This window comes from Prionailurus viverrinus, chromosome F2, assembly GCF_022837055.1.
Source record: "Prionailurus viverrinus isolate Anna chromosome F2, UM_Priviv_1.0, whole genome shotgun sequence".
In the NCBI taxonomy this organism is placed as follows: Eukaryota; Metazoa; Chordata; class Mammalia; order Carnivora; family Felidae; genus Prionailurus; species Prionailurus viverrinus.
In genome coordinates this window covers 719,426-744,433 of record NC_062578.1, presented here as the reverse complement: position 1 = coordinate 744,433, position 25,008 = coordinate 719,426, and the positions used below count along the sequence as shown (strand labels likewise).

Sequence of the window (25,008 nt, the reverse complement as noted above, 5' to 3'; positions counted from 1 at the left end):
ATGCAGAAGAAGAATTTGACAAAATGTAATGTGCTTTCATGATAAAAACACACAACAAAGTAGGACAGGGAACGTCCTCAACCTGACACAGGGCATTTATAAGAAACAAAAAATACATTTACACAATGGTGAAAGACGGAAAGTTTTTCACCCTTAAGGTTGGGAATAAAAAAAGGTGCAGTGTTTACTACTACCATTCAGTGTTATACTAGAAATTCCACTCAGAGCAATTAGTTAAGAAAAAGAAATAAATGGCAAATAATTTGGAAAGGAAGAAGTAAAAATACCTCTTCATAGCCATCAGGACAGTTGTTATCTAAAAAAAAGAAAGAAAATAACAAGTGTTCGCAAGGATGTAGAGAAGCTGGAACCCTCGGATAGAACAGTGGGAACGCGGTGTTGGTTCTTCAAAAAGTTAACACAGAATTACCATATGACCCAGCAATTCTACTTTTAGGGATATACCCAAGAGAAGTGGAAAACTTCAAGACAGATGTTCATAGCAGCATCATTCATAATAGCCAAAAAGTAGAAACAACTCAAATATCCACCAGCTGATAAATGGGCAAACAAAATTTGATGTATCTGTATGATGAAATATTATTCAGCCATAAAAAGACATGAAGTACTCATACGTGCTACCCCATGAATGAACTTTGAAATCACTATGCTAATTGAAAGACACCAGACACAAAAAGACCACCTATTGTAAGATTCCATTTAAATGAAATATCCAGAAAGGTAAATACATAGACACAGAAAGCAGATTAGTGGTTGTCAGGGGCTGGGAGAGGGGTTTATAGGGAGGGACTGCTTAATGGGTACAGGCTTTTCTTTAGCATGATAAAAATGTGTTGGAACTATACAGAAATGGAAGTTGCACAGCACTGTGAAAGTACTAAATACCACTCAAATGTATACTTAAAATTTTTTTTTTTTTAATTTTTAATTTGGGGGTGGGGTGGGGAGAGGAGTAGAGGAAGGGAGGGAGAGAATCTTAAGCAAGTTCCATACTCAGTGTGGAGCCTGATGAGGGGCTTGGTCCCATGACCCTGGGATCATGACCTGAGCCAAAATCAAGGGAGATGCTCAACTGACTGAGCCACCCAGGCACTTTATTCAACCGTATATTTTAAAGGTTAATTTTATGTTATGTGAATTTCATCTCAATTAAAAAATTTTAAAGAAAAGACAATGTGTGCACACACACAAAACTCATATGTTCTAAACAGGTATTTAGGGAGCCTGTCCCACAGCATCCAGTTTCTCCTCAAGAGGCAGGGACTAGAAATAGTCTCTTCTTTTTCACTTTATTTTTTATTTTATTTTGTTTTTATTTTTTAAGTAGGCTCCATGCCCAACATGGGGCTTGAACTCATGACCCCAAGATCAAGAGTCACATGTTCTATTGACTAAGCCAGCCAGGCTCCCCAAACAGTCTCTTCTTATGTAAACTTCTAAGCATTCATAAGGGGGCATGTATGAACATATATATGAAAATGAGCATAGTTGGTGTTTTTACTAAACGTTAACTGAGCAGGCTCTCCCCAAACAGAGGAGATGGTGGAGTCACACTACCCCAGGGTCAGAAAGCCCTCGCAGATGGGATTTCATTGCTCCACCCTGACTCCTCAGGCTGTACTCTCCCCCACTTTCCACCTACCCAAAAGACAGACACCAGATACTCTTCTTTAAGAAGCACCTGGAAGAGGGGCGCCTGAGTGGCTCAGTCGGTTAAGCGTCCAACTTCAGCTCAGGTCATGATCTCCTGGTTCGTGAGTTCAAGCCCCATGAAGCCTGCTTCAGATTCTGTCTCCCTCTCTCTCGGGCCCTCCCCTGCTCATGCTCTGTCTCTCCCTCTCTTTCAAAAATAAATAAACATTAAAAAAAATTAACAACAACAACAAAAAGAACCACCTGGAAGAAACTGCCAGAGAGCCTAGTGTGAGGAATGACACTTGCTACTAAACACAGGTTTCCTCTGCTATCTGGAAGTAGAATGTTCCTATGAAAACCTTCATCAAGTGAAGAAGCAATCACCATTAATTTACATGAAAAATTTCTGAGTGTTCTCAGACGCCCAAAATAACCTCTATTAGGTTTTTTGATACTTTGGACACCTTGCTAAGGGACACACAAAATACATCACGACAAAGCACAGATGCTCACAGACCCAGTTGGAGGCTATGGTGGCTTGATGTTGAGATGCTGGGTGTAGTTCTGAGGAAGGCGCTGTGCAGTGCCCCTCTTGGGGGGCATGTACTGCGTGTAGAAGAGCTAGCTGTAGTACAAACGCTGAAGGGTATTTTTGCTTTTCATTTTCACTTTTTTCCGTAAAAGCGAAATTCCTCTTTTGGATTTCTTTTGGTTAGTAAAAACAGGCACTAAAGTAGGTCTTTTGTAAAAGCAAAGAAAAGCGAGGAATACCTGTATATAGTAACCTTTGTGCAAAGTATATCATTTCAGGGTATGTCATTCTAATCTTTTCTGAAGAAGATTCCTTAATGAGCAGAATAAAAACTGGATTACTTACATCCAAAAGTTGTAGAGATAAGACTTACTAGTCTTACTAGTCTTTGCTGTCACTGCAGTTTTCCACTATTTTTTTTTTTTTTTGGTTTCGAGTTTTTATTTAAACTGGTTAGTTAAGTTATTTTCCACTTATCTATAGCTCACATAAAGACAGGCCCACAAGACCTTTGGATTTTCCCCATTCAGTGTCTGTGGTTTTCTTGGATAAGCCAGTGTTCTTACATTATAAGTCATCTGGGTGCAAAGACTTGAGGTACAGAGTTGAATAAAATAACTTTTAAGTTTTCCAAAAGTGTGTTTAAATGGCAGAACATCCAGGAGATTAAGACATCCATTCCATTCTTCTTCCCACTCCCAAACATACAAGTAAAGTCTGGTCTTTTTTTTTTTTTGCCTCCCTGCCCCCGCTTCCCTCCCTCACCCCCCCACCCCCACCCCCACCCCCACCCCCCAGAGCTTGGTACATCTGCATCAGATTCCATACCAGGATAGTCATGCACTTAAAGGAAACAAAATGGCAGCCCAGGACACAGCTCACACGGCAGCTGTGAGATCTAAGGCTACTGAAGACCTGTACCTATCCCTATCCCTGCTGTTTTCCGCTGGATGATTCAGTCTTCTTTTTCGTTTAATTCAAATCATCAGTTCCTTCCTTTTCCGGTAATTCGGTTTTGTTTAATGTCAAAAGGTATGTTTTCATCCTTTCATCTTTTACCCATGGCTGCTTAATTTTTTCTTGACCTCTCTTAGTTCTGCATTAATTGTAACATGCTTTAAACTCTTAAATCACTGTCGACTGGATTCTTCTCCTGTCTTTGTAAACACCCTCAGTCAAGAGCTGCTAATAGTCCTCCTTTGCCATCTCCTCTTTTCTCTTCCACTTCCCTCCTTCTTTTACACTGACTTAACACTGTACAGGGGCCTCTGGTGCAAGTGTCTCATCTCCTATAAGACGGGTGCAGACCAGACTTCACCTTTTTCCTAAAGCAGAGGATTGCTGGCAATTCTCACTGCACTAGCCTCTTTGCCAGTGTCCTCAGAGAAACAACAGCATTGTAGTACATCTCCCTGGACCAGCACATCCCAAGGAAAGGGGGAGAACACACAACTTCACATCGCCCCCTCAGCTCCTCACTCAGCTACTACTTTGCCCCATCTGCATGTACTTGTTAAGTCTCCACTACATTCACGGTCTGGTACCAAAAGATGATGAGTCACAGTGGTTGATTCCAAAGGGTTAAACAGGAAAAGCAAAATTTAAGGAAATATGCACGAGCTTGTTCTGAAGGCACTGACAAGTACCCATGGAGTGTGCAATACCTGGCCATTACCGTCACTATGTAATCAAGCACTTGTCTAGATATCTTTATCTGTCGCTCTCTTTTTGTACCTATGCGAATAAATGTGAAGGTTCAGAACATTTATGATATCACTGCCAGGCAAAAAGGTCCAGAAAACAAAACAAAACAAAACAAACAAGGGCACCTGCTCCTATATCACAATGCCTTGCTTGTAAAGCAGGACACTCTTGCCAAGAACTGCTGTGGAGGTTCTGTGTGCTCAGTCTTCTATGGAGCATGGGGTTGATTTGGCGCTAGCTAATTAGAACTGTAGAGCCAGGAAACGAGCACAAGGATGAGCTTGCCAAGACGGCCAGCTGGCTGCCCCAAGGGCCCTGGGCCTGGCAGCAGCTGGAAGACAAGGCAGGAACTGGTCACTCGACAGAGCCAGACAGGGTGGAAAGGGGACAGCGAAGTGCAGCAGCCTAGCAAGAGCCACAGCCAACTTGGATACTGCATCCGATCTCACCTTGTCTGGCTTTGGGCTACAGAGCCACGTGCCGCTGTGTGCTTGCACGTGGCTGCCCCTACAGACTCTGCCAGTCTGTGTTCCGTCTCGCATAGTTTTTTATGCTGTCACCTCAGAAAAGTACATTCCAGAACTGCAATCTAGCTCATAGGAAAGTTCTAGTGCGGCCACAGCACTGCTCCAGATTGCAGCTGCAGGCACGGAAGCGCAGGGGTGCAGACCATTAGAGGTCTCCAGCCTTTTTCAGCAACAAAAGTTTCCAGGGAAAGGAGGTCAAGAACAGGCAGAAAATTCCATGCCTTCCGTATAGGGTCACTTTGAAATCATTCTCCATCTTGATGAATAACAGGCACTGGAAAATCACTAAGGCCAGGTTGAGATGCAAACTTAGAACTATGGTTGCACATACCATGTCTGGCTATGAATCTGGAAAATTACTTTAGCTATCTTCATCCTGTATGAAAATTTTATTTTCATGAGTGTCTGTACTCACATCACTAGGCTGTTGTCATTTCTTTTGATCTTTTTCTTCAAGTCTACCAATGATTTAATGTATAAGAAAAGAACATGGAAACTTTCATTTCAATTTCACGTTATGAATAAACTCACTAAGGATACATATTCAAGCTATGTCCGTTATAAAGATGAATCAAATGACGTGGGTTGGTATTAGAAAATAGTTAACTTAAACATGCTGTTTTCAAATTATCTACAATTCTAATTCTACTCGGAAGCATTTAAAATTTCAGTCAGCTAACAAACCTGACACTCCATCAATAAAATATAAAAGTTTAAAGATGAGATAAAGGATAGAAAAATGGGTCCATTTCTGCCATCTAGAATGCGAGAAGTGACACTCACACAGACATAATACGGTGCCAAAAGTTATCCATGTGAAAAAAAGAGACGGGTATAACAGAAATATACTTAGGAACATATAGAGCAGGAACAGCATATGCAGAAAATGCACTGACGAATACTAACACTACTACACATAATCCTTACCGGCAAGGAATTTACAACCTTATAGTAAAGAATGATGACACATCTGTAACTACAATACAAAAAAAAAAAAATCATCTCATCCACTATCTATTAGTTCGTGTCCCTCACACTGCTTTAATACTGGATCATTTTCACCATCAGGAATCTGGGATGTTTTTATTTTTTACTTCTTTTTAATGTTTATTTATTTATTTTTGAGAGAGAGAGAGAGAGACAGAGAGACAGAGAGAGAGGCAGAGAGAGAGGGAGCAGGGCTTGAACTCAGGAAGCATGAGATCACCTGAGCCAAGATTAAGAGTCGGATGCTTAATTGACTGAGCTACCCAGGTGCTCCAGGAGTATGGGATATTTTTAAATGCTCTAGACAAAGACAAAAATATACCAACCATAATTATCAGCACTGTCCAGTACTGGAACCAGCATTACAGCAGTTTTTTTGCAAGGTGTTTATTACAGAGGAACTTTTATTCCTCCATCATTTAGAAGGCTGTAGTCACATGTCATATGTATGAATTTACATCAATGTTTGTTTCTCAAGGCAGCAGCTCCTTGTTGATGAGGGGGTGCGGCAAGGTGGGGTGCAAAAGGTTAGAAGTAAAAAGCACCTTCAATCAAGCTTCCCCTATAGCCAAGGCAACAGACTCACTGCTAACAAGAATGCTGATTTGTAATAGGATCTTCTTTGCTTATTTTACGTTTCTATAATTATAACATTATTTGTCAGTATTTTACGATCTTTATTTGCACCTGTTTTTTAAAATTTTTTTACTAAAACTTTTTTTTAAGTTTATTTATTTTGAGAGATAGAGAGCATGCACACATGCGAGCAGGGGAGGGGCAGAGAGAGAGAGAGAGAGAGAGAGAGAGAGAGAGAGAGAATGAATCCCAAGGAGGCTCCACACCCAGTGTAGAGCCTGACGCAGGGCTTGATCCCACGAACCTTGAGATTATGACCCTAGCTGAGCTCAAGAGCTGGATGTTCAACTGACTGAGCCACCCAAGCGCCCCCGCACTTGCTTTTAAAGAGCTAGCAAGCCACTTTCCATTGAGTGCTTATTATATTGGAAGCGTCAGATTACAATGCAATGCTAAACACATTACATACATGACCTCAGTTAATCTTTATCATGAAGCTGAACTGTGGAAAGTATTATAATTCAAATTTCACAAATAAGGAAACAGAATTTGCCCCAAGTCTCCCTACTTAGTGGCAGAATCAGCATTTGAACCTGGCACCAGTCTGATTCCAGACCGTCTTCTGCTCTTCCCATTAATGGCCTGCCTCTACCTCAATGCAGTTTTAAAAATCTTAATTCCAATATATTTAATGTACAGTGTTATATTAGTTACAGGTGAACAATGTAGCAATTTAACAATTCTATATATTACTCAGTGCTTACCACAATAAGTGGACCTCAATGCATTTTCAAAAGAAAAATGGTACCTGTGTCGAAAGTGATAGCCAGAATGCCCTCCCCGGTTTTGTTATTCTGCTGAATGTTTGACTTTCTCATTCCCTTATGCATCAGAAAGCACTTGCTATCAAAATCCGTCCCTCCTCCCCACACCCCATTCACTCTTCATCTCCCCCCAGCTAGCTTCTAGCCTCACTCCCCTGCATCTCCTGTTCATAAAGTTACATAGGAGCCTCTCAGCAATGCACTACACGTTTTCACTCCTTATTTTATTGGCTTCTCTGCACCACCACTCTTGGCTGTCCACTTGCACATACGGGAAATCCTATATTCTAAGTGCCTGTCACAGTACACTGGGTTTCACTCTTCTATCATTAGCCCTTCCTCTTTAGTCTCCCTTGGCTGGCCCCCTCTTTTACCAGTCCTCCAATGCTATAGGACACGTAAGTCCATGCTATCACTTCTTCTTTTCTTTGTGTCTACCTTTTCCCTAATGCGATCTTATCCACTGCTCTGGCTTTAGAGACTTACTAGCTGTGACACACCATACCTAGAAGAGGTGTGGGGAGGAGGAGCAGGGGGCACCACCTGGGATGAGGGCTGGGGGGATGTGCCTTTCGCTGTATGCCGTCTAGTGCCTTTAGCGCAGCACCATGGACAAATACAACCTATTCAAGTTAGCAAATAAAATAAGCATACACACAAAACATACATACTGACCAGCTGTAGGCTGACATGTTTATCTCCAACCTAAAATCCTTCTCTGAATGTGAGATCTTTATATCCAATTTTCTCATCTGACACCTCTCCTTAGATGTCTCAGGAATCTCCAACTAAACAGGCCCCGAACTGAATTCTCAAGCTTCCCTCCAAACCTCTTCTCATTCCAGTTTTTCTCACCTCGGTAAATAGCTCATCATTCCATCAAGCAATCAAATTGGGGATCATTCTTAATATTGCCTTCTACTTCACTCGCCCCACACCCAAGCCACCCCTAAGTCATCACATGCCTCCAGAAGGTGACCCTTGTCTCCATTTCTCAGTGTGCCATGTGGGAGTCTGAGACTCTGGAACCTAGGCTCACTTGTACTCCTGTAGCGTGCCTCCTCCTGGTCTCTCAGCTTCCACTGGGGCGTGTTCCGTGTGCCTCCCCTGCCCTGACCATTTTCCACCTGGCAGCTAAAGTCGTCTTCAAACCCTGTGAACTGTATTTGGGGTCAGTGGGCAGCCACGGCAACACCACTGCGGACTGTGAGTGCAGCCTACGGCTGGCTTGCTCTCTGGCTCCCCCACTGGCCCACACACCTTGGCCACATCCGCTTCCTTCTTCTGCCCAGGAGATTCCAAAGGTATTCTCTTCTCTTCCACCTGGTTTTTATCTAACATCCACTTACCTTTCAGGTGCCACCTGAAACGGTACTGCCTTACAACACCCACCCTTGACTCCTCCCCTGGCCTCCCTCATGGCGTCCTACTTTTCTCACCAGAGCACTTATCACAACTTATAATCAAGAATGTACTTGTTTTTAATTGTTCTGTGCAGGACTTCCCGACGGCAATATGCTCCATGAGCATAAGGACAATGTTTGATTTTTTTCGCCCTTAGTGAAAAGGAGGAAGAAATGCAGGACAAGAGACGAAAGGAAAGGTCAAAGATGAAAAGAGAAAATAAAATACCAAGATACGGAGAAAGAAAAATGTGCTCTTTCCCTGACTTCAGCTCAATGAATTTCCATACAACTGTAATGCACAACAGCTATTAAAACTATAAATGGGAGGGGCGCCTGGGTGGCTCAGTTGTTTAAGCGCCCGACTTTGGCTCAGGTCGTGAGCTGACAGGTCTGTGCTGACAGCTCAGAGCCTGAAGCCTCTTCGGATTCTGTGTCTCCCTCTCTCTCTGCCTCTTCCTCCCTTGCACTCTGTCTCTGTCTCTCTCTCAAAATAAATAAATAAATAAATAAATAAATAAATAAATACCATTAAAAAAAAAAAGATGTTAAAAAACTGTAAATGGGAGGTTCTGTCCTTCCAGCTTTTTGTCCAAACACAAGACCATTGAGCAAGGTGTTTGAATTAAATACCCTCACAAAAAACTCTCCCATTATCAATATTTCTGTAATGACAGGCAAGAAAAAATGTGCATCTTTAAAGGATAAAATTAAATTACTTGTCCCTAAGTTAAATATCTGAAGGAGAAAGGAAGCCAATGTTTCAGAAAGGGAGAAAGAAAGGCAATGTTTAATGGCAGCCAACATGGACTGGGAGTGAGGTAACATGGTCCAGATTCTGTTCTGCCATGAGGTAGGCAGTTACTAGGGAATTCACTTACTTTTTATTTTCCTCAGTTTCCTCCACTATAAGTTATCTGCAAGACCAGTGCTCCCATTCCACTAAAAAAAAAGCCTGTTACTTTATTAGTCATGCATTTATGTAACATTCATTCAATATACAGTGGATCTAGATAAAGGTGGATCTGGGCTCTGAACAGTCCGCCTAGATTATTGGTTAGGGAGTGCCTTTGAAGTTGGGTTTTCGTTACTATTGATTTTAGTGCTTTATAAAACTTAAGTTTGTATTGGTTATTCTGACCTGTAACACTCTGAGAAATCTTGTGGAAGTGTTTTCTTTATTAGCCTGAGTTAAAGGAAGTCATCCAGAGGAACAAGGGACAGGAGGCTCTTAGATGTTATATTTCTGAAATCTAAAGTATATATTTGATAACGTTTCACAGCTCAGAGGAAATGAGCCTCTTGACTGAATCTATGTGACTCTGTTCAGGACTGATTACCTTCAAATAAATTTCCTTTAATTTCAAAGTTGGCAACAATCTGGGGGTCTGCCATCAGAAGATAAGTTGTTACTGATCTTAGAAAAGTGATACTGCTAAAGTATAGGGAACAGACTGAGACTGACATCTATGATTGAGGTGCTAAGTAAAGTCAGATATAAGACTCATTACAGTGCTCCATGAAGAGTCATCTGACCTCATTTGGGCAGAAAAGGGAAACTTGTTGTGGCAAAATATCTACTATATGTCAGTCATTTCTTTTTCTGCAGGCCTTAATTTCTGGCACTTTACAGAAAACACATAGTGACCAAGATTGTCTTTCAGTTCACTGATAGAAAGATCTTTGGATCTTTGGAGTATAGCAGGTTATGATGAGAGAGCAGACCGGGGGCTGCCTTCAGTGTAAGGTGTCACTGTGCAATTTCCTGTCTGCTGCAGTCATGCCTCTGGACAAACTGACTCCCTGGGTTGCACAGGAGTCCACCCAAAGTTAGAGGCAGAAGTTGCAAGTAGAAAAGATAGAAATCTTCCAAGCTATAAACCTAAGTCTTTAAAAAAAAATTTTTTTTAATGTTTATTTATTTTTGGCAGAGAGAGAGAGAGAGAGAGAGAGAGAGAGAGACAGAGCATGAGCAGGGCAGGGGCAGAGAGAGAGGGAGACCCAGAATCCAAAGCAGGCGTCGCTGGCTCCAGGCTCCCAGCCGTCAGCACAGAGCCCAAAGCAGGGCTAAAACCCAGAGACCGCGAGATCATGACCTGAGCCGAAGTCGGACGCTCAACCGACTGAGCTTCCCAGGTGCCCCTAAACCTAAGTTTTTAAATAATGTTTTCTCTTATATACATGTTACATGTGTATAAATTAAAAATTCTACATTAGAAAACATATTGCTAACTGATTCTCTAAAGCAGATATTTTGATGTGCTTTTTAAGTAGATACGTTAGCAAAGAATTAGTACAATGTTAAGTATAATTTTACTTCTATATTAATTTTACGTGTAAACTGGAGCTTGATCATTGTTATAGCATTATGAATCTATAAAACATTAATAATCATTATTCAATAATACCTTTTTGTACCCCAAAGACATCTCAGAAGTCTTGTCCTCAAGAACCCAAGCTCAGATGCCATGATTTTCTGTCCAAAGGTTCATTTTCCTACACAGTCCAGTCAATTCTCCTCAGGGCTGGGCACTTTTACCACTCCTGCTGCCCAGGGTGACCTGACCACGCCCCCCCCCCCCCCCCCCGCCCCCCGTCAGCTTTAAACTAAGCAGAGCTTGGTCTAACTCAATTTTACCCTCTTTCTTTCAGCTCCATACTCTCTGCAACCCTGGCATTTTGGGATTCTGGATCTCATGATGTTATTATTTTTGTCCACCTGTATAACTGTCAGCAAGTAAGAACCTTTCTGAAGCTCAGTTTCCTCATTTGTGATACGACTAATACCCTGTACCCTCAGCACTGTACGATCTCAAGTGTGCTGCAGGAAACACAGCACGTACGATGCATATTAATGACATCTGAATAACTGAAGGCTATTTTCTTGTTTTTGAGGTTTATGCCTCGCCTTTTTTCAATCCACAACTGAGCCCAGTGTCATGTGACATGTCCCAGTGTATGTTCTCAGGCACAACCCACAGCATTCATAATGCCAACCACCAGCAGCAATTCACCAGACTTTGGTCTCCAATCCTTCTCTGATATTCATGCTCAGCAAGTAAAACAAGTACCACCAAAGGAGCTGGAGGGACAGACTTCAAGGTGCCACTCATAATTAAGCAAAGCAAACTCACTGTCACTTTCACCTTGCCTTCTCATCATTGTGACTCAGTCTCAACCGTCCCCAGTCTTCTCTGAGGGTGGTCTGTGTGCTGGGCTGGAGGAGCTTTACCAAGATCATCACTGCCTTGCTTACTCAGTAGTTCCTTCTCCAAAGCCTAACGCTGGATACATTCCATGAAAAAAGCAAAACAAAACAAAACCTATGTCTGATCTCTAACTGGCTCAGATAAAGAGTATAAGACTGGTCTATAGCTATAAGTCATGATAAAAACCTTGAAAATGATAAAATCATTTCACACGCACATATTGCAAACAAAATAAATCTTTTCCTATAAATCCAAAAGAAATGTTCTCTAACTACATCTGAAGGAGACTTTGAAATCCGTAGGACTTTCAAATAAAGTGCCCATCCACCTGAGGAGGATTCATAATTAACAAAGAACTGTTTCCTGTTACTCTGTCTGAATGGCATCAGAAGGCATTATAAAAATAGGATATTGTTGTAGTTACTATTTCTTCAATATGTGTTTTCTTTTAAAATTAGACAGAAAAGAATGATTGATAAATTGATATCCATTCTTTTAATTTCTATTATGTTGTAAATCCACCTCACTGCTTTGAGGGCAATGTCACATAGAAAGAAATATAATCTCAAAAGGTTATGCCAAGGCTCTGACATAAACTCTTCAGTCAATGACATGACTACAGCTATTTGAAAAAACACAGGAAGGACCTAAAAACAAGTAGAAAGATGTCATTCCCATAGTTGGTATAAACAAAGTACTTTGAATTATAGGTTTGGCTCATGTAGCTAGCTAGCTACACTATATACGAAGGTAGCCACTTGACACACGGGGCTATTAAAGTTAATTAAAATTAAATAAAAGTTAAAATTTAGTTCTTCAGTTCCACTAGCCATATTTCAAACACTCAGTAACCATATGTGGTCAGTGGCTACCTCAATGAATAGTACAGATATACAACATTTACATCACTGTAGAAAGTTCTATAGGTTAGAATAGCACTCTCTGAAAGCCACGGATTTACTAACTGCCATTTATTAGGTTTTTAAGATATATAAAACTTGATAGACATTGCAGTGGTCTTTTTAGGTATCATGATCACATATCTTGGCTTTTCTAGAACAATACCAGTATTTCTTGTTTGTATCACTTTCAGTAATATGAACCATTAAAGGTAAAAGTAAATGCAACAAATTAAATTTTTAGTAGGACTTTTTATATTAAGTAAACAGGGGGATTCCTTTGTTACACCACATGTCCCAAATTTTGATGCAAGAAAAAACCCAAAAAACCCAAAACTCATGTATATGGTGAATGTAGCCAAGAATTTCTGCTTTCTCTAGGAAGGGTCTCTACTTTCTCTAAGTGACTCTAGCACACATGCCTGTGTCTTGTCACTCACCGAGCTCTGGATGGGTCTGGGCCCGGTGGAACAGCTGAGCCACCTCCCTGCTGATACCTGCAGGGAAGAGAGTAAACTCTTTGTATCACCACTCGGACCTTGACTCCTGACCATGGGGCAGCTCCCTGGCTTTCCACTGCATCCAGAAGAGAGTCCCTCAGGGGAGCTTGAGCTGGGAAGCATTGCTTGGTTTCCTCATGTCCACGGGTGCATTCTGTCCTCATGGTAGTGAGATCACTACACATAACCTGGCCAAGACATGCAAAGGAACAATCTCAGTTTAACTAATAACAGCATGGCACACACCAAGTAATGATATTCTCAGGCAATTCTCTGATGTAACTGTACAACACCAAAGGAATGATGAAGATAAAAGACATGGTGTGTGTCTCTGTGTCTGCCCCGTAACTAGTGCTGCTGAGGCGGGCAATGTGAGAAATCACATGGAAACAGCAAAAAGTGTTTCCAGTCAGTGGAAGCACACGTTGTCCTGAGTCTTTGAAAACATGCAGAAAGTCCTGCTATTACAGTACTTCATGGTAATCTAGAAAATTCTTGTATGAGGTAGCAATCACAGCAGGACAAAGTGAAAAACAAAAAATGACTAGGGTTTAAAAAGTAAATCATATTATTAAGTGCTTTTTATATGCAGTGTACTATGCTGGGTACTTTATAGGCTCATGTAGCCTCCCAACAACGCTTTACAATAATATTAAATATTGTAATAAGATAACACTTCTAGAACACATCCCAGGTACTCTTCTTTATGTACTGTGCTTACTTATATAACAAACATATTTAACCTCATAGCCACCCAAGCAGGTAGATTATCATTATTACCATTTTAAAGATAAAAATATTGAGACACAGAAAAATTAAGTATTTCATGAATTTAATATCCTGTAGCTGTTTACAACTATATGTTAAAGCAGTAATACACTTTGAGCCATAAATTAAATTGATTCGAGAGCACTCCTTTTCCCATAATCCCCTTCATACACTTCTTTTGGTTATCAAAGGGGGAGGATGCTTGACAACATTTACAAACAACATGAAAGTCTGTGTACGTTTCTCTTTCTTATGTCCCCTCACACTACCTGTCAGTCTCAGCCTTCTGTTCGGTGCTAACTCAGCTAACTAGGCGAACCTGAGATGGTGCACCTGGAGTCACAGACACTTAGAGCCTGGAATGGTGCCCAGAGTGCCCTTCATGCCTGCTGTAAGGGAAATTTAGGGGCTCCCTAAATTCATCTTGATAAATGATCATGATGGAAAGCCAATAAAATTCCAAAAAGCAATGTATAATCTCAGTGTATAATCTCAAGTTTATGTGGTTCTTTTTGTCCCAAGGGATATAGATACTTAGAAAAAGAAAAACATGTGACTTTTTTCGTATTTAAGAACTTAAAAGCTTAAACAAAATTCTTAGACAATTACAAAATGAGAATTAAAAAAAATGAAAACTCATTTATTTTGACAGATTAGGAGAAAGATTAAAAATGAACAATTAGATGAAATACTGTGAAAGCTCACAGCTAAACACTGAACTACAGCAGGCATAACAATAATAACAAGCTGTTTGGGCATATATATTTGCTGAATATCTGAAGGGAAACCAAAGGTAAACATCTTCACTTTCAATCCCAATATTATTACAAAGCATAAAACCTCTAAACCAATGAAAGTTTACCTGGCCCTCAGGAGATTTAATTGTTAGGTTCTTAAATGTAAACATCTGGGCCAAAGTGATACTTCTTCTTGGAAGGGGTGTGTCCCAACAGTGCACTTCCCGTATTATTTTTGAATCTTCTTTGGTGACAATTTTCTGACAAAAGTAAGTATTCAGAATAACAGGGCAACTTCCATTTGGGATAACAAGCTTTTGCCTGGAAAAGAGAAAGAAATATAACAGTTTATTTACCGTGTTGGATTCCCCTCATGTTCTTGCTAAATCAGGAATACAAAGGGCAAAGACTCGCCTGCTATGGAAAGACAAAACTAAGCCAGCCCATTAAGTGACAGCAACAGATGAATGGATAAAGAAGATGTGGTTCATATATACAATGGAATACTACTTAGCCATAAAAAGAATGAGATCTTGCCATTTGTGACATAGACTTAAAGGGTTAAGTGAAATAAGTCAGACAAAGATAGGCAAATACCATATGATCTCACTTGTATATGGAATCTAAAAGCAAAAACAAACAAACAAAAACAGAAACAGTCTCATAAATAAAGAGAGCAAACTAGTGGTCATCCGAGGGGATGGGCTTGCAGGGATGGGCAAAATGGGTGAAGGGCATTCAGAGGTACAAACCTGCAGTTATAAAATGAATAAGCCATGGGGATAAGAAGTACAGCATGGGGAACATAGTCAATAACACTGTAAAACTTTGTATGATGGCAGATGGTATCCTATCATGGTAAGCACTGTATAATGTACAGAACTGTCAAATCACAATGTTGCATGCCTGAAACTAACAGGATATTGTATGTTGACTATACTTCAATAAAACAAACAAACAAACAAACAAACAAACAAACAAACGTGAAACCCACCCTCACACACTGAAGAATGAATGTCAATGGAATGAATTCTACTTTTCCAGTGTAAGTCCTGTGTTGGGATAAGGGGAATGAAAGAAGACCATGTCAGTACCTGGGTTAAAGCTTCCTCAGATCTCCTAGTCTAGTAGGTGATGGCCTTAGGATGCTTCATGAAGAAATTAAGGGAGTAAGCAAAGACTATCAACAGGCTCAAAGAATTGCCCAGACATTAAAAGAAATGTTATTGATAAATAAAACCTTTAGACATTTTGGTGGCTCTAATCTTTCAAAGAACATGACATCAAGTCCCAAAGAAGCTCCCACCTTCACTATCAAATGGAGCACAGTCACAGAAATGCCTCATGTTTAAGTAGAAAAGGAGTCTGGGAACATAAAAGACAAAATTTTCCTGGTTCCATTCAAATACCAGATTTGAGAAGACTCGTCAACGCTCATTCCTCAGAAGAGGTAATGCTGCTACACATCAAGGAAAATTCAGGACTTCCACTTCCACTCCATTTAGGAGCAGACATCTTTTTCTCTAATTTATCCCATTAAGCACAACTAAAATGCCTGACATTAGATATCAACTAAACATAAGAAGATACTGAGAGGTGGGAAGAAGGCATGCCAGCTAGGCCCTAGAGACCTTGGGACCTAAGGAACAACATACTGGTGAGCTTCTGGGTTTTCTGTTTGTCTCTTATATCCCAGACTTCAAACTGAAGAAGGTGGCAACCTAATGCAATGATGCGTACACATAAAAAACCCCTGCAAAAGCTTACTCTCTCCAACCAAAGGTCAGGGAAGGGGCAGCCTGGTGAGACACAAAACTTTTAGAAAATGACTGTTCTATTCTAGGCAAACATCACAGAAGACCTGTGACTCACTACCACACACATGAGAAAAGGATGAGTGGGGAGCCCTGACTTGCACCCTCATCAGGCTGTAATAAAAAGTCTCTAAAGCCCAGTTGGGGTAGTGTGAGAGAAGGCAGGATAGAGTGTTGGGACTTCCATCCCTGCAGGCTTATAATAGCCTTCCCTCATCAATCCCTGCCCTTCAACACACACACACACACACACACACACACACACACACACACACACACACTATGACAGTGGAGACCACCTGGGGGTCTGGACTTCCACTCCCACCTGACATCAGTAACAAGTACCCTTCCCTGCCCCCCTGGTGAACAGTCAGAGTAGGCCCAGCAGAGTGTCAGGACTTTCAACTCCACCCAGTGGTACTGTAGCTACCCTCTATCCTCACACTTTCCTCCAGTGTTATCAGTGGAAACCATGTGGGAAGCAGCACCCCTGGCCCTCCCAGCAAGGGTTATGTCAGCTGAGGTCTAGCAGGAAGCTGGAACTCACATCTGCTCAGCAGTAACAATGAATTCTTCACCCTTCAAGTATCAGTGGGGATCAGGAAGAGAATTTAGACTTTTACCTCCACTTGGCAGTAATAAGCCCCCCACCTCCAGCTCCCTCCACTTTTCTTCTCAGAGCAGTGTCAGAAAAATTCCCCTAAAACAGGTTTAAATAAGATCCAGATTCTCATATCATAATACCTCGATGTACAGGTTACCATCTAAAGTTATTTCTTATACTAAAAACAAGGAAAAAAATCTCAAAAGAAAAAAACATAATACATGGCAATGCTGAAATGACACCGAAATAGTTTTAGAATTATCTGACAAAGATTCTAAAGCAGCCATTATAAACATGCTTCAGTAAGCAATTATGAACACACATGAGACAAATGAAAAGATAGAAAGTCTCAGCAAAAAATAGGTATTTTTAGAATGGAAATTTTAGAACCAATTTATAAAATAGTGAAAATAAAAACTCAGTGGGTTCAATGGCAGAATGGAGGAAACAGAAAGAAATCAGTGAACTTGAAGATAAAAATAGAAATTAAACAATGTGGACAACAACAACAATAACAATAATAATAACAAAACCAGAATTAAAAAACAATGAACAGAACCTCAAGATCTGTGGGAAGGAAGAAATAAAAATGGAAAGATACAGGTAAGTACAGGTAAGTACAACAGGCTTTCCTACTCCTGCAGGGTTTTCAAAATTGTATTTATAGTTGAAGCAAAAATTATAACAATGCCTGATATAGTTCTAAATGCATGCAAAACCAATATTTTTAAAAAATTATACTCTAATTAAGAAGAGTTAAAAGGGTATAAGAGATAAGGTTTATTATATACTTCATAAAAACTGGCAAAATGTTGACCCAGTAGACTGTGGTAAGTTATATGTATAAAATATAATGCCTAGAGCAATCAATAAAATAGCTGTAAGAAAGATACATACAAAAAAAATTATATACAGATCAAAAGAAAATTCTAAAAATTGTTTAGATAAACCCATATGAAGCCAGAAAAAAAAAAAAACAGAAATGAAAATAAAGAGAACAACATGAAGAATACAAAAAGTAAAAAGGTAGACCTATGTCTTAACATATCAATATTTACACTAAGTATAAATGATCTAAATAAACTAGGTAAAAGACAAGGATTAGCAAACTGGATTAAAAATTATGATCCATCTATATGCTGTCTACAAAAAATTCACTTCAAATATAAAGATACAGGTTGAAGGATGGGGAAAATACATCACATAAACATTAAGAAAAATATGAAAATATAGCAGGGTATCACATGAAGTCAGTTTTAGAGCAAAGAAAATTATGCGACCTGAGGAACATTACATAATAAAAAGGTAAGTCTGCCAAGAAGACACAGCCATCTTAATATGCACCAAACAATGTAGACTCAAAATACATAAAGTAAAAACTGATAAAACTGAAAGGAAAAATGACAAATCCACAATTAGAAATACAGACCACACAGCTGTCTCTCAACATCTGATAAAACAACTGGACAGAATGTCTGTAAAGATACCAAAGAGGAAAAAATACCATCAATCAACAGGATCTGATAGACATTTATAGAGCATTCCACCCAACAACAGCAAAAATACACTTTCTTTTACTGAGCCCATAAAACTATACCAAGAAAAACCATATTATAGGCCATAAGACAAACCTGAATGAATTTAAAAGAACTGAAACACAGTAAACTAAAAATCAACATAAATAAAAGAGAACTAAGAAATAAAGAAATAAAATAACAAACAGTAATAAAAACAACACACTTCTAAGTCATCCATGGGTCAAAGAGGAAGTGCCAAGGAAAATTTAAAAAAATAATAAAATAAAACATTTAACTGAGTGAAAATGTAACTTTAACATACCAAATTTTGTATGAAACAACTAAAGCAATACTGAGAGGAAATTTTTATAGCACTTAAAGCTTACATTAGAAAGAGGAAAAATCTCAAATCAGTAAGCTAAGCTCTGAAAAAAATGAGCTTATATGAAAAAAAAAAGACAAAATAAACCCAGAATGGATAGAAGGAAATAAATAATAAAGAACAGAAATAGATGAAATTAAGAATAATAGAAAAAAATGCAATGAAGAGTTGACTTTTTGATATGATTAATAAAATTAACTGACAAAGGAAAGAACAGAGAAGATATAATCACCAAAATCAAGAATGAAACAGAAGATATCACTACAGACTATGAAGACATCACAAAACTAGTATGAGATTACTATTAACTGCTATATATATGAAATTATCAATAACTTAAATGAAATGGACCAATTCCTCGAAAGCACAAACTACCATAACTCAACCAAAATGAAACAGATGATTTGAACAGACCTATAAATAATAAAGATATGTATATATCTTTTATTACATATATAAATATGTAATTTAAAAAGTCCCAGAAAGATAACTCCAGGTCCAGACAGTTCCACTGGAGAATTTTACCAAATGTGCAAAGAAGAATTAACACCAATTTTATAACTATCTTTTCAAAAGGAAAGAACAGAGAAGATATAATCACCAAAATCAAGAATGAAACTGAGGATATCACTATAGACTATGAAGACACCACAGAAGAGGAGGAAACACTGCCCAATTCACCTTATAAAAATAGTACTACTCTAATAAGAAAACCAGATAAAGACAGTACAGAAGAAGGAGAAGGATGAGGAAGAGGAGGAGGGAGAGGAAAAGGAGGAAAAGGAAAAAGAAAAACCACAGACCAACATACCTCAGGAATACAGATGAAAAATCCTTAATGAAATACTAGTAAATAGAATTCAGAAGTAAATGTAAGGATCATACAACATGACAAAGGGGTTAACTCCAGGGATTCAAGTCTCATTTGATATTTGAAAATCACCTCGACCACATTAAAAATGAAAAAAATTTCTTCAGTAGAAGCAGAAAAACTATTTTACAACATTGAACACTGACTTATAACCAAAAAGTCAGAAAACTAGAAATAGAGTACTCCCTCAGCTAGCATTATAATTAATAGTGATGGAGTGAATGCTTTCCGTCTAAGAAGGGAAACAAGGCAAGAATATTCATTCTATTTTTTCTTTTCTTTTTTTTGTTGTTAAAAAGGGGCCTGTGTTCTTTCTTCACACATAGGCCATTGAATACTTTTCACAGCATTTTCCACAAAGAATAAGGGAAATGGAAAAAAAAGAGGTCATGACAATTATTTACATTTTACAAATTGAGGGAAGGAGACTCCCAAGGGCATATGAGGTCACCTTTACCAAAGGTAAAGAAGGAGCAAAATTTATACTCCACTGACTTCTGCTGTGCCGGGTTAATGTTGCAGATCCTCTTACGCCCATAGAATTCAAGTGCCCCCAGGCCCCCAGATGGCCAAGGCCTGGGGACTCCAGGACCCACTTGACGTTTGTCCCCTTGCTGCTCACTGAGCCCATCATCTACCTCCACCTCCCTACCTATGCCTTGGGACACTGGAAGGGCCCAGAAGAGAAGATGGCATGGCAGGTGATAATGGATGCAGTTTGGCTACATGGCTATGACTACTACCACAACCTGGCAACTCTCACCCTAGCGTATGAATTCTGAGCCAACCTGCAGACTGCTGCTCCTGCAGAGTAGTAGAGTGTGTTGGAGAAGGGGGCCATGTTAGGAAACCTGAGAGTCCAGGCAGTTCTGGAGGGCAGGCTTGCATGCAGCCCACGCCAGTGGGGTCCTCACCCTTCCATGGCACTCCACTGTGTGCCTCCCATGCAGTGTACCTGGAACACAGTTTCCAGAGGGACCAGCTGACTTTCCTGTGCAGCAGTGGGCCACTGGCTCGCCTGCTCTCACCACTTTTATTCAGAGGGCTGGAAGTTCTTGCCAGTGCAATGAGGCAAGACAGGGGTAGGGGAATGACATACAGAACAAAAAGGAAGAAATAAATCATTCCCTATTTGCAAATGACATGATTGCTTGTGTAGAAAATTACAAGAGAGCAATCGACAGAAAAACTCTAGAATAAGTGTGTTCAGCAAGATTACAGCATATAAAAAATGTTTTTCTATATACTATCAATGAGCACGTGGACACCAAAATTGAAAATATAATTCATTTAAAAATGCAAACAATGACAAAAAACATTTCATGTAAATCTAATAAACATATATATTACTTGTGTGAAGCTATAAAACACTGATAAAATAAATCAAGGATCTTATAGAGACATACCATATTTAGTGGCTCGAAAGACTCAATATCATAAAGATGCCAATTCTCCCCAAAAGGATACATAGGTTTAAAACAACTCTCATTGAAAGTCCAGCAAGATTTTTTGCAGATGTACATTAGCTTACTCTCAAATTTATATAGGACATTAGCAAGGTGGCAGAATAGAAGATCACTACTCATATTTCCCCTTAAGAGCAATAATTTGGTAGCCATCCGAGTGTGATAAAAGATATATAATTAGTTTGATTGTGGTAGTTATTTAACAATGTATATCAAATCACCATGTATACACCTTAAATATATACAATTTTTATTACCCATACACCTTAACAAAGTTGGAAAAAAATGTATATGGAAAGGCAAAGGAACTAGGACATCTAAAACAATTTTGAAAAAGAAGAATAGAGTGGGAGGAATTACTCTCTTTACTTTCAAGACTTACTATATAGTTACAATAATCACTACTCTATGATATTGTTGGAGGAATAGACATAGATCAATAAAACATTATAGAGAACCTATTAAGTATACTCCACGCTATACTATATGTAAGTATACAGATACATACACAGATCTGCCCAACTGATTTTTCACAAAAGTGCCAAAGCAATACAATAAAAGAAGTAGACTCTGGATATTCATAGTCAAAAAAAGTATGAGCTTCAAACTAAGTCTCAAACTTTATATAAAATTTAACTCAAAATGGATCATGAACATAAATGTAAACAATAAAGCCATAACACTTTTAGAAAAACATAGGAGAAAATCTTCAGTACCCAGGCTAGGCAAAGTGTCCTTAGACTTGAGATAAAAAAAAATTTTTTTACCCATAAAAAGGAAAAAAAAATTACAAAACTGAACTCCATCAAAGCTAAAATCTTTTGCTTTGAGCAAGACCTTTTTAAGAGGACAAAGAGAGAACCTACAGAGGTAAAATATTTGCAAATCACATATCCAAAGAAGGACTATGACCTAGAATATATAAAGAAATCTGAAAACTCCACAGTGAAAAAATGAACAATCAAATAAAACATGGACACTGTCTGTCACTAACAGACAATTCACCGAAGATGTAAGAATGGCAAATTAGCACATCAAAAGATGTTAAATGTCATTAGCTATTAAGAAAACACACATTAAAACCAGACTTATATAGTACCTCTATACTATCAAAATGGTTAAGACAAAACATAGTGACACCACTGAAAGCAGATGAGAATATAGAGAAACTGAATTGCTCAAACATTGCTGCTGGGAACGTAAAGCTATATTATATAGCCAATCAGAGAAAGGTTGGCAATTTTTAAAAACGCTAAACTTGCAATTACCATACAACCCAGTGCACTCTTGGGCATTTATTGCAGAGAGATGCAAACTTATGTTTATATAAAAACCTATGTAGGCATGTCTGTAGCAGCTGTATTCATAACAGCCCCGACTGGAAACCTAAATATCATCAATGGGTATGAATGGTTAAGCAAACTGTTAAATCCATCCATACCACAGTACTATTCAGCAATAAAAAGTAAGGAACCACTGATACACATGACAACATGGATAAATCTCCAAGGAATTCTGCTGAGTGAAAAACAATCTCTAAAGCAATACAGAAGACACTGGTGCTGGCTAAGGTTTAGGGGTCCAGTATATTCCCACAAACTCTATCCAAAAATAAATTTGTAATAGTGAGGTTTTAAGCCTATAGGCTATAGGTATGGTAACTCAGCAGTTAAGAAGAAATTGTCAGAGAAGGAGAGACAGAGACAGAGCTAGACACATACATGCAAAAAGAGACAGGAGGAAGGGAGGAACAGAGACAGAGACAGTAAGAAGAGGCTGTAAGAAAATCAGAGGGTGGGGGTGGGGTACAGTGTCTTGCACTGTCTGGGTACAAATGCAAATATGCTTCACACAGCCAGATGGATGAAAGATGTCACAAACTTCCAGCTTTTGCTTTCAAGTTAATTTAAAAAAATATGATAAAGTAATATTATTTTAATAACTAAGTTAAGAAGAAGAACGTGCTGGATAAAGTTTTTCTATTTAGAACCTTTCAGTTTACAGGTAAACATTACCAATATTAGGGGCGCCTGAGTAGTTCAGTTGGTTCAGTGTTCAATTCTCGATTTCGGTTCAGGTCATGATCCCAGGGCCATGGAATCAAGCCCTGCGTAGGGCTCTGTGCTGAGTGTGGAGCCTGCTTAAGATTCTCTCTTTCTCCCTCTGCCCCTCTCCCCAGCTCATGTGCACTCTCTCTCTAAAAAACAAAACATTACCAATATTAGAACTATGTTCTGCTCAATTCAGTCTTGTTTAAGGCCGTTAAGGTTAAACTGAATTAAAAACGGCAAACCACTCCAACTAAGTGAAAGCTTACTTTAGCCTTTCTTCTCTGATACCAATAATCACTACAATTTTCAAAGCTATTTTAATGAGTTCAACCTTCTATTTTTTCTATGTAGCTCAAATCCAAAAAAGGATATCGTCCTTACTTAATATAAGCACTATTTCAAAAGAAGGTTAATTCACTGATTTCGATAGCATTAGATATTCCTTGTCTCCTGGGTAGGACCACATGGTTAATTAGGAGTAATTTATCTACAAGGTGGCATAATTCACACACACAATGCAAACCCTAAAAGACCCATTTTTCTGATCTCTTGTTGACAAAGTGAATAAACTCATGCAAGATGCAGGATTATTGCATCAAAATGAATAAAAACAATTAATGTATTTGGCTTGCCCTCAATACAACAACATTAGAAAACTGTACAAATGTACCCATGATCTCAAGCATTACATTCTTGGTGTTTTTGCTTACTTTACTCCATTTCCTTCTTATTTATGGGCACATAAATAGAAGAGGCCCTTATTTAAGGGCCTCTTAAAGGTTTCAAATTCCTTGCTAATCACTATTATAAAGCTAGTATTTTTATTAGCTATTAGTTTAACACTCCATATTTTAATATTTACCTAATAGGAACATAGGCCTCTTTAATGCTAATAGTTCCCTTATCCTAATTTTAATATTTAACATTCAGTTTTACATAAAAATATTCAAAACATATTCTTTTTCTAAAAGTTTATTCTGAGAGAGAGAGTGCGCATGTATGTGCAAGTGCATGGGGGAAGGAACAGAGAGAGAAAGGCAGAGAGACAGACACAGAGAGAGAGAGAATCCCAAGCAGACTCCATGCTGTCAGCACAGAATCTGCCACGGAGCTTGATCCCATGAACTGTGAGATCATGACCTGAGCCAAAATCAAGAGTTGGATACTTTACTGACTAAGGCACCTAGGTGCCCCTCAAAACATATTCTTGATAAAAAAATTAACTTTGAAATTTTGTGATTTGTAGTAAGGTTGACTTGATAGGAATCCTTTTTAGCAATAAAAAATAGAACTCTTTTAGTTTCAAATGGAGTTTGCTGATATGCAACTAACAAAAATAAACATTAAAGTGATGCAGTTGGAAAAAGTGGTATTGTTCTTAATTGTGTATCATTTTGCAATATCACGGCATTTCTGTTTACTCACTCAGCCCTCTACCTTGGTGGCTGGCCCAAAGTCAGATCTTCAAGATTCCCAGGGATGGAGATGATAATAATTTAGCAGTGTCCTACTAAACAGGCAGATTTTTAAAAGTTTCAAGAACTTTTAAAAATCATTAAAAAAGATTTACCTGGTAACTCTAAATCTGGACTTCTTTTATAATTAAACGAATCACTAAAGATTTAGCAAAAAAAACCACAACTCTATTTTGAAATGTGGCTGAGTAATTTTATGTTTTCAAAAAGCACTTACATATGTATTTCAAACATTGTTAGCTTTGCTTAAAAGAAGGAAAACCCAAGGCAGAAATAAAGGTTCTTTGGCCCAGCTGTGGGGCTCTGAGAGAGACAAGAACTCAGGCCATGCTATTACAGCACGTGGCCAGCTCATCCAGTCCTGTATCTTCTGCAAGAAAATAGGGGGAGCATTTATACTAATGATGACACAAATGTTTATTTAATAATACATAAAACAAAAATGTTGACTGTACACATTTAGTAAAATTCTTCTTGATTCAAGTTAGTCAAACTGAATTAAGTCT

General features: G+C 38.8%; 1 protein-coding gene across 7 annotated transcripts in view; it reads right to left on the bottom strand.

Moving 5' to 3' along the window:
* SPIDR (scaffold protein involved in DNA repair) overlaps nt 1-25,008 on the bottom strand; it is a 509,126-nt gene that overhangs the window by 132,013 nt on the left and 352,105 nt on the right. For all 7 annotated transcript variants that reach the window (XR_007148501.1, XR_007148502.1, XM_047841985.1 and 4 more), the window contains 2 exons: nt 14,448-14,643; nt 12,758-13,005 (listed from right to left, as the gene is read on the bottom strand). Coding sequence is in view for 5 of the 7 variants with exons in the window: in XM_047841985.1 (XP_047697941.1) it covers nt 12,758-13,005; nt 14,448-14,643 (444 nt within the window). In the remaining 2 variants the exon portion in view is untranslated. The remainder of the gene's footprint in view (nt 1-12,757; nt 13,006-14,447; nt 14,644-25,008) is intronic.